The sequence below is a fragment of the Nesoenas mayeri genome, assembly GCF_963082525.1.
Source record: "Nesoenas mayeri genome assembly, chromosome: 2".
Classification (NCBI taxonomy): Eukaryota; Metazoa; Chordata; class Aves; order Columbiformes; family Columbidae; genus Nesoenas; species Nesoenas mayeri.
Genome location: NC_137543.1, coordinates 144,645,941 through 144,665,149, shown reverse-complemented (window position 1 = coordinate 144,665,149; position 19,209 = coordinate 144,645,941). Strand labels below are relative to the sequence as shown.

At 47.0% G+C, this 19,209-nt stretch overlaps 1 protein-coding gene across 1 annotated transcript; it reads right to left on the bottom strand.

Moving 5' to 3' along the window:
• Positions 1–222: 222 nt before the first annotated feature.
• On the bottom strand, positions 223–14,466 carry LOC308038007 (polycomb complex protein BMI-1-like; the record flags this gene model as incomplete). The annotated part of the gene is made up of 14 exons (XM_080340199.1): positions 14,323–14,466; positions 13,299–13,410; positions 13,131–13,194; positions 12,995–13,029; positions 12,304–12,363; positions 3,743–3,876; positions 3,237–3,333; positions 2,482–2,537; positions 2,310–2,360; positions 1,948–2,056; positions 1,812–1,857; positions 1,169–1,267; positions 638–718; positions 223–552 (listed from the first exon to the last, which is right to left on the bottom strand). The coding sequence occupies exons 1-14, from the start codon at positions 14,453–14,455 to the stop codon at positions 223–225; spliced, it is 1,407 nt and encodes a 468-aa protein (XP_080196325.1). The 5' UTR covers positions 14,456–14,466.
• Between the last annotated feature and the right edge of the window lie 4,743 nt (positions 14,467–19,209).

Below are 19,209 nucleotides of genomic sequence, written 5' to 3'. Positions count from 1 at the left end.
TGTTTGCTTCCAAGTCCTCTGAAAACAATTTACATTTCAATCTTGCGTTTCCATTAACGTCCATCCTGAATGTCACCTAGTCCGCCTTTTATAGCCAAGTTCAGTGTCACTACAAAAGAAAGCAATTTGGACGATAGTCACATGGATTAGCATCTATAAAGCTGTAATGGCATGGAGAGATCTATATAAAGGAGGGGCAGGGGCGGTAGCCTGGTTGGTGCATCAACCAGATGAAGTGGCCGAGGAGCCATTTATCGATGTTTTCCGTGCTCTGTTGGTAAAGGAGGACTGATGGTTACTGCTGGGGCTGCTGCTGGTGCCATTCATGGTGCTGGAGATGTGGGGGAACTGGGGGTGAGGAGACTGGACCGGCGTGCTGGGGCTGGGCAAACAGGAGGAGGTGGAGGGGATGCCTCCTGCCGGGCTGCTCGCCTTGTCGCTCCCAGAGTCACTTTCCAGCTCCCCGCTGTTATTCAAGCCTTCCCTCTGGTGACTGATCTTCATCCTCTTGCAAGTAGGTCTGACCCGGTATTTCAGGGGGAGAGGCCCGTTCTGCAAGGCAAAGGGGAGACCCCAGTAAGTGCCCTCCTGGGGCCATGACCCGCACGCCCATGGGCGACACACCAGCCATACTCACCCGCCTCCAGGTATAGATGTAGGCAATGTCCATGAGAGTGTAGTAGTCCTTCAGAGGTTCCTCTTCATACATCACATCGATCTGTTCAAGATATGAATCACTACATTAAAGAGCATCCAGGCATTTACCCCTACACACATTTGCTCTGAGGTGAAAGTAACCCCGCTGCCATAGATAACAGAAAATTGAAAAAATGCTATACCACAAGTAGAAGGGAGTAAGGAATTCTCATATCTATTAGATATATTTAAATACGTTAAGGAGCAACTTTCTTGATACCTCTATATTTAAAGCATTAAAAAAATTACAGAGTGCCACCAAGCTCTGTGGATAGATATTTTTAAAAATAACATTCATAATCCCATCAACTTATTGTACACACCAGAAATGCCTGGTAGTTATCATTTGCTGGAGTTGGCTGTAATGAGAAAATGAGTGCTAACCAGCATGAACAGGCTTAAAATAGCAAGACTGATTTTAAGAAAAAAACCAACCAAACAAACAAAAAAATCACTGTTTCCCTGTAGGTACCTGGAAAGTGTTAGGTATATCCATTTTACTTCGCAGGAACTTTCTTAGATGCATCACTGTCATTGCTGCTGGGCAGCGTAAATATCTTTTGTCATTCACCTGATGGAATAGTAAAGGAAATCAGTCTACAGAGAACAAGCAATTACTCCCACTGAAGTGGAACTCTAACAATTTATGTTATTTTTTTTAATGTACTTTATTAAATGATTAATTATAATATATAAATTTCTGCTGCTTTATAGGGAACAACAGAAACAAGTGGTAAATTACAGTTCTAGAATAAGTAATAAAAATGCAACTGATTTTATACATCAAGATTTTTATATCATAGTAAAACCCTTTTTAGAATATTTATGTATTACATATTGATTTTTTTAAATTAATAAATAATTTATTGCAGAATCTGACAAAAAAATCAGATTCTACTTTAAAAGTAACACTGCAGGTATTTTTTATTTAAATAATTGTTTACATATACAGCTGTATGAAGATATTTGACCTCTTCTATATTTTGTGCCATTATAAGAGGTGTGCTGCTTTTGTTCTAGACGCACACACCTATATATTTTTTTTCAGCTACAAATCTGCCCCAAAGATGTTCATGTGTGTTATGTTTCCTCTAGAGTAAGGGAAAGTTATTTACCTCTTCCTTTGATTTTTCTTTCTCCTTATTTCCTTTTCGTTCCAGTCTGTGAGAAGAAATGAAACAATTACGACAAATAATAAATACAGCTGCTATTGGTCAGGTAAACATAAAATATTGCCATTCTGGAACTTGCCTATTCTGGTCAAAGAATTCAATGGATAAGCTTATTATCTCGTCGTCTGTTATAATTCTTTTGTCTTCATCAGCCACTTCTCCCCTGTCTTCATTAGAGCCATTGGCAGCTGCGCAGAAATTTCCACAATAATTTACATTTTGAAATTCAAATCAGGAAGAACGGCAATTCTCAGTAACAAGAAAAAAAATCTCCATAGTAAGATTATGAATTAAAGCTACCTAACTGTTAAAACAATAAACTTTTACTACGCTAAATTTAATTCTTAAATTCTGTCATGGTAATACATAACTTGTAAGTTAAACAGCAAAGCATCTAGGTCAATACTACATTTGTTAAAGTTGCGAATGAGAATCTTTTACCATCAGCCGACGGATGAGCAGCATAAAAATCCCTTCTTCTTTTCATTTCATCTAGATGGAAAAGCACATATTTTTCTTTTAGTATGTACTCTGTAACTCCTGGCATTGATACAGCACAGCAGCTCTGGTTTTGCTTTTCTGCTCTTAAGAAAAACCCAATTTAACTACTTACTTTTGAAAAGGCCTGGTACTAGCTTGTATACAATATCTTGGAGAGTTTTATCTGACCTGAAAAAAGAACAACCCCAAAACATAAAATTAAGCTGATGAAGCAGTATTTTAATCTAAGTGGCAGCTCCTCATTTATAATCTTTCACAACAATGCGGCATCTTCTACAAAGTGGGAGGCTAGTCATAAAAAGTTAACTTACAAGACCATGTAATCAAACTACCACTGCTCTTAAATACTGCTATAAACCAAAACTCATCTGTGCCACTACAACTCAAAAATAATTCTCGCGGACCGAAGGAAGCCCCAGAAAATAGAGAGACCAAAAAAAAAAAAAATTCTGAAAGGAGAGACATGTTTTGAAGGTTTTTGCCTTTTAGCCTGGAAAGTTTCAGCAAGAGTTTTCATCATTAGAAGCTATGGCTGGAGTGAAGCATGTCTGGGAGAAATAGAAAGTGGAGGTAAAAACTGTCGGGATGGTACATGAGAATGGGAGAGAGGGAAGAGGCAGCATCAAAGCTTGTCATATGCAAAAAAAAGACCAACAAAAACTTTCTGTCTCACATCCAGAGAAATCTTCAATTTCAATCAATGACAAAACTCCAAAGACAGAGCACACACATGAGTTAGCTTGTAAACTGACAAGTCCTTTCACATTTAAATCACAGATGAAGAGATAACATCTACACGACTACTGCTGGTCTCCCCATATAAAGTAAAATAGGAGATGGAGGGCGCGCATTGCTTCTTTTTCCTACCTTATATTCAAAAGTGGCCGAGTTTTGTGAACTTGGACATCACAGATAGGACAATACTTGCTGGTCTCCAAGTAACGCACGATACAGGTCTTACAGACTGTAAGTCAAACACGAAAGTCTTTCAGTGATGGTTGTAGGTGACCGTCAGATATGCATAGATAGAGGTGCGATTTTCTAAACTATGCAAGCTATAGCAAATCGTCCATTGTCAGCATCGCGCTGCTTAAGCTAAACAAATACCCAAATAAGCTGCAATTACCATGAAAAGGAGACGCTTAGAGTACATATATTATTACTTTAACAAAGACCGCAGGGCAATCGCCAGAAAAACTGCACCGCAGCCGGGGCACCTATTTCCCAGCCCGTCGGGGAGGCGGAGGGACAGCGGTGCCGAGCACCTCGGGGGATTTGCGCTTGGGGAGGGGTGTTTTGTGTGTGTGTTCCCGGGATATCGGGAAAGGTGGGAAGCGGCGGGGGAAGATCGCGGAGAGCCCGACAATACTTACAGGAGTGGAGGCACTCTATGATGGTTGTTGCATCAATGAAGTACCCGCCGCAGAGCACGCACATGAGATGGGGGTTTAGCTCGGTTATTTTGATTCTGGTTGTTCGGTGCATTTTGGCGTGGCGAGGGGCGGCTCTGAAAGACACACACACACCCACACAGGACCGATCAGCGGGGACGAGCGCGGCGGCGGCGTCCCAGGTGCCGAGATCTAGCGCGTCCCCTTCCCCCGTGCAGTCGCATCCCCCGGCGCAGGGGAAGATAAAGCGCGGAAGGCGGCGGCGCGGGGCCGGGTGGCGGGCGAGGGCCGGTCCCGGGGCTGGAGGGGCGGCCCCGCACCGCCCCGGGCGCAGCCCCGTGGAGGCGCGGTCGCTCCGCGGCACCCACCGCGTCGCTCCCCGGCGGGCACGGACTCTCCCTGCGGCGCGGCGGGGCACCGGGCGGCTCAGGCTCCCCGGGCGGCTCGGCGGCGATGCGTTGGGGAGCTCCGGGGGGGGACGGCCAGGCACCGGGCTGCTGGCGAGCAGCACAAAGGGGAACCAGCGCCTCCCGGTGCGGCTGCCTTGGCATTTCCGGAGAGCGGGGAGGGGCGGCGGGGGGAGGGACGGGGGGGGACACGCACCTCGGAGCGGGGCCGGGCACCAGGGCGGCGGGGCCGGCCCGCCAGGGGGGTCCGGGCGGCTGCCGCTGCTGCTCGGTGCCGATCCGGATCTGCTCCGCTCTCCGAGGGGGTTGCTATAGCAACTTACACTTACACTTGGCATCCTGCCACCGCTGGGAACACACGAGAGCCGGGCGGGGGGGCGGCCGGGGGCCGGGCCGAGCCGAGCCGGGCCAGGGGGTGGGACTCAGGGCCCGGGGGCTGGCGGAGGGGTGGAGGAGCCCGTAGGGGTCTGGGAGTCCGCTTGCGAGGGGAGGAGAAAAGCGGGGAGGGGTAGGGCGGGAAGAGGGGGGGGCGGCCCGGGCGGGGTCGGGGTGCCGCAGCCCGCAGGGTTGCCGGGGCGCGGTGCGGGGCAGCCCGGGCGGCGGGGCGGCTCCGGGCGCGGGGCTGAGCCGGGCTTTGGGGTCTCAGCCCGGCGGAGCCGAGCGTCAGAGGCTCCTCCCGAGCCTCGGCCATTTCGGATCCTCTCAGGGGCCTCTCTCCACGTCGACTCGGTGCGAGGAGCTGGTCTGAGATCGCTCCTCTCCCCCTCCGCTCACTCCCTCTGCCGAGCCGCGCTCCCGGGGACCGAGCCCCCCACACCGCCGGCGGGGTGCCGAGCCCCGGCTCCCGCTCCGCGCCGCCGGCATCCCCTCTCCCCCCTTCTCCTCTTTCCTTCTTTCTCTCCATCCTTCCTTTCTCCCCTCCTCTTTTTCTCTTTCTTTCCTTCCCACCCTCTTTTGACTCTCGTTTGAAAAGCCTCCCGCGGACGAAGCGAGCGCGGTGCAAAGTTTTTCAAGAGGTGGAAAGAGATTTGCAACACCAGAGTAAGGTGCCTGGACGGGAGAAAAAAAGTCTCGGGATCCTTAAACCAACCCCCTTTTCAGTAATAAAGCCTGCCGAAGTGGAGGAAAAAGCCCAAACCGACTTTGAACGGTACATTAGTGACAACATGCGAAGGACCATGTGACCAGATCATTCCTAAAGCTAAATCAACACCTTGTCAACACAATGCGGCGACAAGAGTGAAAAACAAATGTCATTTTCACAGTCTGAAACCTATAAAGTCCCATCGGATGCACTAGCACCAATGTTAGATGCACACATGCTATTTAAAATGAGAGGGAATAAGAGGTAAGGGGGAAATGACACCAGGAGAAAAACCTGTCAGCCACGTCAAATGCAGACTAAATTATTTTATGCCAACCAGATCCTGAAAAATGTAATGTAACAACGTTACTCCAACGCAAGCTACCCATTTCCCCATGTCAGTGCTCCCAGCACACCAGCTCCTGCCCTTGGTCCCCACTCTTGCCGAGGCAAAGCTTGCGAGCCTCCTCTCACTGCAGCACCGTGCGAGCTGCAGAAGCCTCAAGACACGAGGTTCTCTCCAGTCACTCGCAAACTTCGATGTCAGAGCAGCGGGAAAAAAAAAAAAAAAAAAAAAAAAAAGCCAACACACCAAGCTTTCTAAAAGTTTTGCATTTCGGCCAAACTGGCCGGGACAGGGGTACAATATTGCCCAAGAAGTGTGCACAGCGCCAGCCAGGAAACCTCTCTTGCTGCTGCAGGAGAACCCTCGAGTGAGCAGCAGATAACCCCCTCCCCAGCACCAAACCGCAGCCAAGCACCACACAGAAAAGCAAAGTGCAAGAAGCATCAAGCCAGATCAGGTCCCAAAATCTGTTCCTACCCCCGTGCGAGAAAGCAAGACCCCCGCTGCATTGTACTATGGTTTAAATGTCGCTCCCAGGGTCCCTGATCTTCCGCTTCTTACTTTTAAACTGATACCGAGGGTTTGCTTTTCCCAGAAAAAGCGGAGCCCTGGCTTGTGCACTCCTCTCTGAAGAGTCCAGTGCCCTGAAGCCGGCGACTCTGGGGTCCCTTTAGGTACTTAAACATGGGCAGGCTGCCTTCACGGTTCTGTGTTTTATTTGTTCAAGTCACTACCTTATAATTCATAAAAATCTGAACCAAAAAACCCAGCAGTGACCGAGGTCAGGCAAGTCGGCTGACCAAGAATTCCTTCCCAGCCCTGCCAGACTGGGACAAACCTTTCAAGACATTAACGCGTTTATTTCACGCAGGCATAGCCCTTTCCTAAATGGAGGGGGATTAAATTCAACCGTGAAACCTGTTTTGTCGAAGCAACCCCTAAACGCGGATTATTTATTGCCCAAAGTTAGCACATTTTCAACGTGCTATGAGCTATCTTTGAAATCAGTTGTTCTCACCAGCGAGCTGAACCTGGCGCCTAACTTCTCCCCCAAAAAACACCCGGACAGGCACACGCACACGCGTGTCTGTGCCTGCGAGTACCTAACACGAACGCAGCACATTTTACTTCAGCAGCCTGAGCTTGATATTTTGGTACGAGTGAAACTCTTTCAGATTTTTTTTTTTCCTGCTCGTACTGATAGCACAGCGAATACCAACACTTCACACAGGCAATACCAACAGGCTCTTAACCAGGACAATATATATTTACACATTGACACACAGAATAACCAAACGCAAAATATACGAAGATAATACTCTCTAGAAGTACACAATGCCAGCCGACTGATTATTTAGAGGCCTTAAACAGGTTATGTCAAAATGAAGAAAAACAGAAGTGTAATCTCCCAAGAATCAGCCACATTATTAAAAATCTATAAAGGCAATGATCTATCAAACCTTGCTCGACAGGTCTCCAACAGAAAATACACACATAAAAAATAGAAGCATCGCTGGGGTAGGTTTGTGTACTTTGCACCCATCTCCTCTCAGAAAACTCTCTCATCAGGAATAAAGAAGCCGTCATTCTACATCTTCACCCATTATCAGTCAGAGCCACTTTTACTATCGAGCCTGTTATGACCCTTTCGCTTAAAAATGGTCACATATGTTTTAAAGGAGGGACGGGGCTTCTTTCCGAGAGGGCACACGAAGCTCAAATATCTCTGCCCAGCTCGCTGCAGCGAGGAAAGACCTGAATATTGGCAACAGAGTGCAAAAGGACCCCAATTCCTTAAATCGCCTCCCTGGAACGAGATAAAGGACACGATCCGGCTACCTTCAAAAATCCACTAAAATGTTAATTTTGTACTACCTAAGTGACCAGGTAGGTCAAGCCTCCGTGTCCCTGGCAAACTGCAACACAAGTCTGTCTCAGTATCCAGGACGCACTACAGAGTCACTCAAAGGAGTTTTACTGGACTGCATTTCCAGAATGTCCCTGGTCCTTGAGACCGTCCCATAAAATAAATTGCTCTGACCACTACAGACGACGCAAAAAAATCTTTTAAACGCCAAGCCTGCTAATGGGCACATGAACCCAGGTTTTTCTCAACTTTTCTGGAGACTGGAGGAGTGAATCAAAGTTTATAGAGGCTGAAGGGTGACTATCTCACTTCTACAGAAATGCCATTTTTCTGCTTATTTTTACCAGATTATTTGCAAACATTTACAGTAAACACAGAGAAATACCCCGCACTGTATATTGCCAAGGCCACACAACCACAAAAACATACACCAGCAACTTTTCAGTGCTGCCTATCAGCAGCACGAGGAGCCCACTCGTGACATCTTTAAGATCTGACAAAGGAATTAATGTAAATTTACTCTTCCCGAGCTCGGGAGAAAAGAGGGAAAAAAAAAAAAAAAACAGAGAAAAGAAATTAAATAACCGCCCTGCGTCCCACAGACACATCACCTTTGCTCCAAAGACTGCAGCAAACCGCACGCCACAGCTCCCCAAGATCGCAGCCAGAATGCTATCTTTACCCCCCAAAAAAGTTATTTCTCGGTGCTGGCAACCCCTTTCCTCTCCCAGCAGGCACAAAGCCCCGAACTTCAGCATTTAGACCAGAAATGTAAGAGGAGGCATTGGAAACAACTGGGAACCGCCATCTTACCACCCATCCAATTTCACACAAGTACTTGTCCAACTTAAGTTAATAACATTTTCTGCTGGGTGCCCCAACGCCTAACAACCCCTCCAGGAGGATCGCTACCCCCCACTGGCTCTATCTCTATAAAATGGGTGCGCTATCTGACATTTTAACCTCCCCCAGACACATTTCTTTCGGGGAGAGCTGAAATCACTTGACCCAGGCAGCTCCAGATTTCACGAACGTCCCTGTTTAATCAAAATCTGCCTTTAAACAAAGGGCGCTGAGGCCGGGTTGGCAGCAGGGTCTGGAAATATAAATATTCTCCTCGGGGGCCATGTGCACAAAAAGGTTTTAGGGGGCGTCTAGAGAAAGAAAGGAACTAAAATTTGCAAATGTGGGTGCGTAACGCGAGCGAGTGCACAGGCTGCTGCTGCGTGTCTATATGTGCGTGTGTGTGGCTGGAGCAGCCTGTCAGCGCTTTTCCCATACGGAGAGCTCGGGGGACACCTAGGCTCCCCTTTGCAGCCCCCAAACCAGCCGAAAACCGCCGCCGAGCCCCCTTCGCCCCCCGCCCTTGGTAGAGCGACACCTCGCTTCATACGTACCCGGAAAACGGAGCCGGTGGGCGATGATCGGAGCGGCCAAAAAAGACAATGAAAGTTAAAAGTCGTTCAGCAGAAAATGAATGTGAGCCAAGCGGCCATCTTGAAATGAACTGCAGACGCTGTCAATTGCAATAAGCTTATTGCCGCCGCCGCCGCTGCGCTCCGCTCATTTTAGTTACAAAACACCCGGGTTTTCTCCTCTCGTCCACCGGCCCTTCTCGCTCCCTCGCTCTCCCTCCGAGTTCGCCGCCCGGGCGGCTCAGGCGCTGGGAGCGCAAAGTCTCCCCGGTCCGGATGGGTCCTCTCTCCACCAGCCCATTGTCTCTCCCTGTGCCCCCCGCTCCGCCTCGCGGCCTCGCTCGCGTTCCTTTTTTATTATTATTATTATTACGAGTATTATTGTTGTTGTTATTTCATAGTTGGTGGCGGGGACCCGGGGAGGGAAGGAGGGCGGGCGGGCGGGCGGGAGGAGGGCGGAGGAGGGAAGAATGCAACGCTGAAGGCACACAGTGGAAACTGACACCGTCCCCAAAATGGCTCGGAGTTCGCCCGCCCCGCCAGCGTCACGTGGGGCGCCTCATTCCTTAAGGGCGGCCTGGGAATTAGCGGCGCTGCCGCCGGGGCCCGGCAGCCTCCCCGTGACCCAATCCCGCAACCCGGCCGCCTCCTCCCCCTCCGCCCCCGCCTCCCCCCCCGCTCCCCTCCCCCGCCCGCCGCCCCCTCCCCTCTTTCTCTCCCTCCCCTCCCCCCGGCCCTGCACGCGCTCGCCCGCGCGCCGCCGATGCCTCCTTTTCCTCGCCGCGCCGCCCGCCCGCCCCGACCCCCGGCCCCGCTCCGCGGCTCCCGCCCGCAGGAGCCCGATCCCTCCTCCCCTCTCTCCGCCCGCGCCGCCGCTCCCGTTCAGCCCCTCCGTTCCCCACTTTCCGTCCGCGCCCTCGCCGCCCCGACTGCCCCCCGCGCACCCCCGCCCGGCCCCCGTCCCGAACAACGCTTGCCTTCCCCCCGCCCGCCTCCGACCACCCCGCGACGTGCGTCCCCCGCCCTGCTCGGCGCTGCCCGTCCACCCTCCCCACAGCGCAACCCCCCCCCTACTCGCATACCCGCCGGCCCCACACGCCGCCTGTCCCTCGCAGTCGTCGCCTCCGTCCGCGCACTTGTTGCGCGCTCCCACCCGCGGCCGCCCCGTCCCGCCACGAAGCGAACCCCGCGGGGGACCGCGCTGCGGCCTCGCGCCCCTGCCACCTCGTGCTCGCTGCCCTCCGCCCGCACGCGGCCGCAGCACGCGCCCCTCGTCCCGCTCGGGGCTGCGCGGCGCCGCCGGCGTCGGGGCGACACGTCCCCTCGGGGGCCGCGCCGACGCTTTCCCGCCCGGAGCGGCGGCCCCCGAGCGGCGGCGGGAGCGGGAGTCACGGACACCCGCGGTGTTCCCCGCCCCGCGAGGGGGACGAGAGGTGCCAGGCGCTGTCGCCGCAGTCGGAGGGAGGGAAGCGGGGAAACCCTCGCGGCCGCTCGCCACCGCCGAGAAGAAGACGCCGCCCGCAGCCCGGGCGCGGACGAGCGGGGAGGGAAGAACGCCGCTCCGCGCCGGGCGCCGCGGCGAGGGCCCGTCCGCCGGGGCGCTTCCACCGCAGGGCCGCTGTCCCCCGCCGGCAGGTGCGGGCGGGCTCCGCGGCGGCCACTGGAGCCGGGGCGGCCCTGGTGGAACGGGAGAGAAGCGGCCCCGCTGCCGGGCGCGGAGCGGCACCGCGAGTGGGGAGACGCCGTCGAGCCGGAGCCGACATCAGGCTCCACTCAGCCCCGCGGACTCCCGGCTCCGTAAAATGCCATTGAAGTCCTCCTTGCCTCCCGCGCCGGGGACCGACCTTTACTCTTACAGAAGATGTAAGATCAGTTGGAGGGAAATAACAAAGCGCGGTGGGCAATTTAGCAAACGCGCCGTAGCCGCGGCACCGGAGGAAGGGATTTTTGCCTAATCGAGCTGATCTAAAATTCAGCATCTTACTTTTAGGTACAGCTAATTCACCCATAGAAATTGGAGAACATGAGCGAATGAACTTTATTAGATCCCAAAGAAAAATAATCAGTGACAATTCTAAAAATACACAAAATAAAACAGAAGGAATGCTTGGAAGACATTACAATTAAGCAAATATTTTAAGAAGTTCATTAAAAAAAAAAGACATGAGCAAGAAATACCAAGTGTGGTCATAAAAATCAGTTATTTCACTTAATTCGCATCCAAGGACTTAAAATATTTGCATCAAGAAATGAAAGACATTTGTCATTTCGAAGACACTCAAGAATGAGAGTCCTTCAGCTCAGCAGGCTGACACCTTCAATCACAACTGCGTCGCTCTCTCTAGACTTTTTGCAGCATCTTTCAGTTTTCCAACTAAATCCTAAGAGATGAAATACTGTCTTAGAATAAACATATTTTGTAAAGGTCAGCTAAAGGCACATAATATTTTTTGTATGCAGAGAGACAGGGGAAACTGGCACCTTATACCACAAAGAAATTTTGCAATTGATGAACAATGCCAGCAAAGTAATTAAAGAGCTTCCCATTTTACAACATAGTAAGAAAAGTAGGAAGTGAAGAAAAACACCTTTTAACATATATTATCTACTAAAATAGATCACTATTCTTAACATGTAGATTTTATTGGTATTGTTACAATGGCCAACAAAGCACTGTATACCTTTCTAAACACTGAAAATATTTTGGGTGCAATTTCGTATTAGAACCATTCTCCAGCCAAAGCACGTCAGATTTAACTAAGTCAGCAAACATTTAAAACGCTCATTAGAATGAAAAGGGCAACTTTTGTGACACACATTAAAAAGGCGAGTTGAAAACCTGAAGTGTTAATATCTTGCTTTTTTTCTTCCCTCCAGCCCCTCTTCCCAATCCTCCACAGTTTGGTCACTTCCAAGCACTACAATACCTCTATTGTTCAGTTACACATTTAAATCGCTAAACAAAGATCAATGTTTGTTTCAGTACATTTCTTACATGTCACTAACACCACTGAAGAGTCTTCAGTTCGTTCTTTATTTTTAATCATGACACGTTTAAATCATTGAACCAGCTTCTTTAATCATTTCTCTAAAGCACAGAAAATCAGAGCTTCAGAAAAATGATCTATTTCCAAAGGTCTATATATATTTTACAGTTATGAAAACACAAAATATTTATGCACTTCTGTAAAACACTCCCCAAGCAACTAAAATCAGTTACTTTGCAACTTTATTTGAGAAGACAGGAAAACCGCTTGGATAATTTTTGAAGAGGTTTCTCCCCTACCCTCCCAGTCTTGCCTTTTTTTTTTTTTTTTTTAAAATAATAGTAATATTTTATTTCATTTTAATTGACAAGTTGTTAAAAACATTTACATCCACAACTGGATCCCAGCATAGAAACACTGATGAAGGAAAAAGGTACCTGTAATTGTTCCATCGTGCAACTAAAACTAACATCTGGGTGTGATCCTGAATCACTGTTCTGGAAAAAAAAAAAAAAAACCAAACAACCAAACAACAATGCCTATTTTATTTTAAAAAATATTGTGAAATTGCATTTTTTCCTCTGAGGGTGCTGGGAGTACCGTACCTCTACATTTAAGGTCACCAAGTAGGAAGGCTGGTAAGTTTTATGAAGTTGATTGCTCTAAATTAAAAACAAAGAACATAGAAAAAGCCAGGTCTCAGCACTGAAACAGACTAAAGAGAACACCTTGATGTGTTAAAATTACCTTGATCTGATATTCCAAGCGCCAAGACACATCAGTTATATGGAGAGGAGATCTGCCTATGCTGAAAGACACAACAGTTACAAGTTCCTTGCACTAAAAGAAAACATCATTTTCTAAAGTGTCCATCAATAAAGAACTTTTACATGCTCCTTGCAATGCTTCTTGACAAGTTCAAAAAGTTTATTAAAAGCAGAGTTCTGGAAGGAGGAAGAAAAGTTTCAACAGCTATTTTCTAAAGTTTGTTAAAAATGTACTTTTTTTTTTTTTTTTTTAATGGAACAATATTTCTTTAATGACCTAAAGTGTGCATAGGTGTTTTCCAGGACAGATTCAAAGTAGCTGTAATTGAAACTACATATCTGTGCTCACTGATTGACCTACCTTCCCAACAGGATTTCCAATGCATCCTTGTTTTTCTGGAGGAAAAAAAAAAAAAAAAGAAAAAGAAAAAAAAGCTAGATTCAGTAAATTCATATGAGGAAAGAAAACACAAGTATGTTAAAATTGGTTTTAAAACCTGATATTCGGTGCAAAATTGTTCTATTCTCTCTTTATCCAGTTTACAGTCTTCTAGACACGTGCTACAGGGAAAAAGAATTTATTAGGTTTCTGTCAACATCAACTCAGCAGCACAGTTGAAAGTAACAGCCGCTAGAGAAATGGGGTAGCTTCGAAGTATTAGTACCTTATAGCTGATATGTCGGCTTTCTGCTTTCCTGCCTCCAGAATACACGTTGCAGCCGCAGCATGGCAATGTTTTAATACCGTAGGGTCAATATCTTTCAGGTCTGGATCGTCTAAAATAAATGAATTACTGATGACACACTTATTTGCCAAATCCCAGCACACGGTGCCAAGAGCTGCTGCTCGCCCTCTAAACAGTGCCTTTCCCACAAAAACTTCAAAATGAAACACATTTGGTGTTTGAGAGGGAAAGGACGAGGCAAGCAGGCAAGGTGTGAGGAGGAGGAGAGGGGCTGAAGCCCTGGCTGCTGCAAGCCGTACCAGGCGGGGCTGCGCGGCACCGCACGCCCCGCCGCCTGCCCACCGCCTTCCCATCGGGACAAAAAAAAAAAAGAAATAGAAAAAAATAAAAAGGAAGAAAAAAAAAAAGGAAACCCTCAATTTCCTCTCCAAGCCCCGTCCGCGCTTCCCAGCAGCCTGTCCCCAAAGGCGAGAAGCGGAGCCGGAGCCCCCGGCCAGGCGGGGGACCGGGACTGCCCGGCCGGCACCGGCGGCTCTCTCCGCGCCCGGAGGCGGCGGCAGTGTCATTAATACCACAAAGTTAATTAGAGGGCCGTGCAGCTTCACGCCGGGGTTGCCGTAGGACGCGTCCACGCGCGAAAAAAAAAAAACAAACCAACACGATCGTAGGGGAGCGGCCGAGGAGAACTGGCTCCTTGCCCCGCCACGGGGACACGAACGCGCGGGGGATCCCGTCCCGCGCCTCCTCCGCTCCCCATTTCCGACCGCTAAAGCTTTAATGGAGCGGCGCGCGGCGGAGATGACACCCCGCGCAGCGGGACCCGGGAGCCGTCCACGGGTGGGAGCCACCCTGTGTGTGTGGACACCGGCCACTGCAGCACGGACACGCGTGTATATATATGCGGACACGCGCGTGGCGACGCCGGCGGCAGGCGCACGGCGCTCGCTTGCGCGCTCCGCGGAGCAGCACGGCCCGCACCGCCCTCCCCTCCCCCGCGCCTCACCCAGCCCGGCATGCGGGTGCTCCAGGAGGCTGCGGAAGGCGGCGCGGAGCAGCGCGGCGTACGGGCGGCAGGGGAAGCGGCGGGGGTCGCCCAGCAGCCGCCACCCGCCCTGCGCGTACGGCGACAGCTCCATTGTGGGCGCCGTGACCTTCGACACGCGCCCACGTGACGCGCGCGCAGCTGATCGGCGCGGCGGGGCGGGGCGGGGCCGCCCGCGGGGCGGGGAGCGGCGGGGGGAGCTGCGCGAGGAGCTGCGCGGCCGCGGAGCGCGGCCCCGCCCCCCCGCCCCGCCCCCCGGCGCGGTCCTGCCCACGCGCATCTTGCGCACGGGCGGGGGGGGCGCATCGCCCCGCGGCGCTGGGGGTGTGAAGTGGCAGGCGATGCTGTTTCTGGGCGAATGTGGGGAGGGATGCGGCGCCTGGCGCAGCGCGGGTTTGCTGCCTGCATCCCGTTCGGCCCCTCAAGTGCTTGTAGCAAACCACCTTCTTCTTCTTTTTTCAATGTCTGAAATGCGGGCTTAGAATAAAAAATTTGCCACGAAGATTGACGTAGCATTTTGGTAACGGCATTGCACACTTTGACATACATAAAATAGTGACAGACAACACAACCTTCACTAGTGATTTAGTAGAGATGTACAAATTATGTCTAAAAACGTCTCTAAGCTAAACTCATAAATTCCTAAAGTGAGGTGTTAACCTATTGCATTACCTTTTTTTAACATTTTGAAACATTGCCATAGTCCTCAAAAATCTTAATATTTTGCAAGTAAACAATGAAATGGTGGACCAAATTAGGACTGATCCAATAAAACATAGGTAAAGGCCTTATGATGACACACAAGTTATGATATATACAACCTTTGGAGCTGAAGTATGCAAAATGTTTTAGATATCACCTTTTTCTTTGAGTGTGGTTATTCTGAATGACAAGAACATCACTCTGTAATCTGGCCTTCTTTATTGAACAAACATTTCTGCTGAACATCTCTTAAAGGGAAATTCAATGTTGCAGGCTGCTCAACTTAAAAAAATGAGTAAAAGCTAAAGGCCTCTGTCAGATTCTTGATTTTAAAATAATGTCTTTATAATGTCAAAAAGATAGTACTTTTTTTTTCTTTCTCACTACAGATACATACCAGACAACTCAAAGTGCAAGACCAACCAACTTCACAAATTATTGTCAAGTATGCAAAATAATAGAAAAATGGAGCAGAGCATTTTCCCTTAAGTTTTCAACGTTACTTAAATAGTGTTGCTAATAAGAGCAGGTCAGATAGTAGAACATGTAAAGTATAATATTCCAGAATAACTTAATTTAAAACAGTGAGTACAATTTGCTCTTTCGATCATCTGCTGACCTGTGCTGCAAATCCATTTGCAGGTTGATGGTGCTGTCAGAAGATGGGACTTACCAGGAAAGAGCTTTGAACAAACACGTTTCATTTCATCTGAACTATTAATGGTAATTGACTGGTAGCTGATTTAATAAAAAAGCTGTTAGAATTTCGTATCTGTATCTGTAGCTTCCACTAATTACGATCAGTCATCTAAGGGCTCAGTCTGGCTTTGGAGGCCAGTTCAAGTTTTGTTGCAGCAAGAATGGTAAGAGCAGGCTTTCTCACATCCCACCACATTATTTGAATCACATTACATTTGAGATCATCACTGTTGGGTTTTTTTTTTCATTTTTTTTGTTTATTAATATAGCTAATTGATGCAAACGCAGCTGCCCACTTGTCAGCACCTGCGTCCCCTTCAGCGCGGATGCAGAGCACGGGCGACCGGTGACTCTGCCCTCTCACTTTCCTGGCGCTGTGGGTTGTCTGGTCACCGTGTTGTAAAACGACGTGTTTGTGTACTCAGGTCTCGGTTCTGCCCAAGTTGAGCTCAAAAAGAAAACCAGGCTGGCCGCAGGATCAGGCCCTGCAGTACTAGGCCTCATCATACCGTGAAGAACGAACGCTCAGAGTTTTGAGGTGTGATCTGAAGTAATATCACTGGCCTGATACTTGGACATAAAAATGAATACCAGTGAATTTATGAACTCTGAGCTTCAGGGCTCTGAGTGACAAGTCCTGGTAATTTTTGTTTTGACAGAAACAAGGAAGGCATGGCAACAGACAGGTGGGCTGACAAAACAAGGCTTTCTCTGTCTTTTGGTATGGCTGTTAAATAGAGACACGATACCTAAGACAAGACAGCGTAAAATGGAGGAGTAGGAAAAACATAAAATGGAGGAGAGGCCAAAGCTCTGAGCTGGGGAATTACAAAGTTAAAGAGACCAAGGCTATAAAAAAAGGATATTCACCCTCCAAAATTAGAAATGTACACATGTGGCATGATTGCATGTTACAGAAGTTTATCTTCAACACCCCCTTATTGTTTATAGGATATTGAGATCTATAAATAAAAATTAGCTTTAAAGGCAGAACAACTGCTAAAGATTCATTGCAAGATTCTGTAATACACGGAAGTTTAACTAGTTTTAATTTAAAAATTTATGTTTTTAATTCTCCTACCCAACCTCTCAGCCTGACTTCTTTTCTTTCTCTCTTTTTCCCTCCAAAAAGGATGAGATAGACTCAGACTGTCAGATTGCTATCAGATTTTACTTCTGATTCACAGTGTATACACATTTTAAAACCCCATTCACTGCAATTTCCAAGAGGAAGATAAACTCTATACAGAATAAAGAAATGATGAAGGAAATGCATTAGTACTTGAATATTAATTGATCAGGGAAGCAAACTACTACAATCCATGCACGTATTTTTTACAGATTGTGCTGTTAGTCAAAACAAAATAATGCAACTGTTCAAAATGAAGGGAAATCACGTAGCATGTCCAGAGGACTAATTCATAAAATTTAAGAGTTAGCATAAGTGCTTCTGAAAAGTCCCAGATTAGCAGGTTTTTTTTCTGTGTATTGCTCTAAACAGAGTTAAAAGATAGTTTTTTTAAGGTGATATTATAGTATCAGTTTTCTGCAAAATTATTACTGACTTCCAAGATTTTAATCCACACAGTAATGGAAAACCGCTAGAACTTTTAAGTCAGTATTGAGTGTTCTTTATTATAAAATATATTTTGCTGAATAAAATGTTTGAGGCAGATAAGAACAGTAAAGAACAAGAAACAATTTTCTACAAAATGTATTTCTTGCTGGATTTGTATCTGAAGAAAAATGTGATACTCCTGTATCAGTCACTGACATGATCGTAGCACCAAGGAAAAGGAGGCTGCATACCCTAAAAGGTCCAGGAAAATTTCTCTCATATCACAGGCACAAAAGTGCAATAGAGTTAATGAAATACTGCCTCAAACCAATGGATTACATGGATTATTTATTTGGTATGATTGCTGTAGGCAATCCTCGTATCTGGTGAAAATGCAGTACTTGTCACATATTTTAAAAAATATTTTATATTTCCAGAAGGACTATTCAACAAATCATGCTCTGTTTGCTCACAAATAGTTCCGATTAACAGTTAAGGAAATTAGCTTTTAAATTAAATATGTGAAAACACTTTACTTATTTCAGTAAGGTAAAACCTGTAGTAGCTGAATACATTTTTGATCGGGTACTTAATATTTTTAAATTCTAAACATTTTTGCTACGAGGTAGTATTTTTGGAATTAAGTTACATTCATCTATTAAAAAATAAGAAGGACTTATTTATTTACCTTTTGATTAGCTTAATTCTGACTTATTGTTAGCTTCCATTTGTCAAAACTGAAAGTCTCCTAATTTTCCCTTTGTACATGAGAAGAGCCACATATTCTTAGGTTTAAAAAAATTTAAAAACCTTCTGGATTTCACTTGTAAATTATACACTTTTAAGCTATTAATACTTCAATCCTTGTTTAAGTTCTCAGGAATAGAAGCAACTAGAGAAGTACCACTTGTTTAAAACATCCTGGCTTCTCTGATTTCTAACAATCAGTGAAAATATTATTATGATATTATAAAAGTTCCATCTCCCCCTTTTTTTACTAAAACATAGATAATATTAATATTAAAAAAATTGGTTTTATTTATATTTTATTATTTCTTGTCAAATTAAAAAATATCTCAGGGAGGATTTGTACACTTTATGTCTACACAAAAAAAATGAGTAATAAAAGGATGTAAGGATTTAGGCATGTGAGCAAGTGTCACTGTGATGTGCTAGATAGTACATCCTCCAGGACAGCACCTTTGTCTTTTTGTGTGTTTTGGCATATTTTAAAGTCCTTCTAATTAAGTGGAAGCCCTCTATTTACTGATTTTTTGGTCATTCTTTTTCTCTCACAGAGAAATAAATCTATGTAGTTCATAATGTATTTGTTCTTTCTTAAGAGAAAACTGTAGTCTTTGACTAAATTTGTGGGGATATATAAAAGAGGCCTACATAAAAGATGCCGCCTTTAATGTCGGATGGAGAAATACAAAGATTCCTGCTGCTTTAGTGGAACTGCTACTGTAATTCCATGTCCAGTCCTGTGTCACAGATTAACATAGTTTGTTTTGCTGACAAAAATGCTAGGGAATGCTTTTTAGTGATTATATTAGTTTTCTCTCTTTGTAAGCAACATACATTGGTAGTAGATTTTAAATGGAAATTTTTGCTGCTTTTCAAATACCCTGACATCATTTACAGATGCTTCAAAGTTGTACCTGCTGTTCATGCAGTACTCAGATACAGATGCCACACATCGTACTCAAAGTTCTTTACATTTAGCCTTAGTTTTTAGATTTATTGAGAAATGTCTGATCTGTGTGTGCTTTTAAACAGTAAACCAAACACATTTGAAACTTGTCAGTGTTTTAAGTACGCCTTTTTGCATGTTTATACACTCAATGGCAAGATTGTAGCCTTGCTGTTGGAAGCTTGTAAGGAGGATA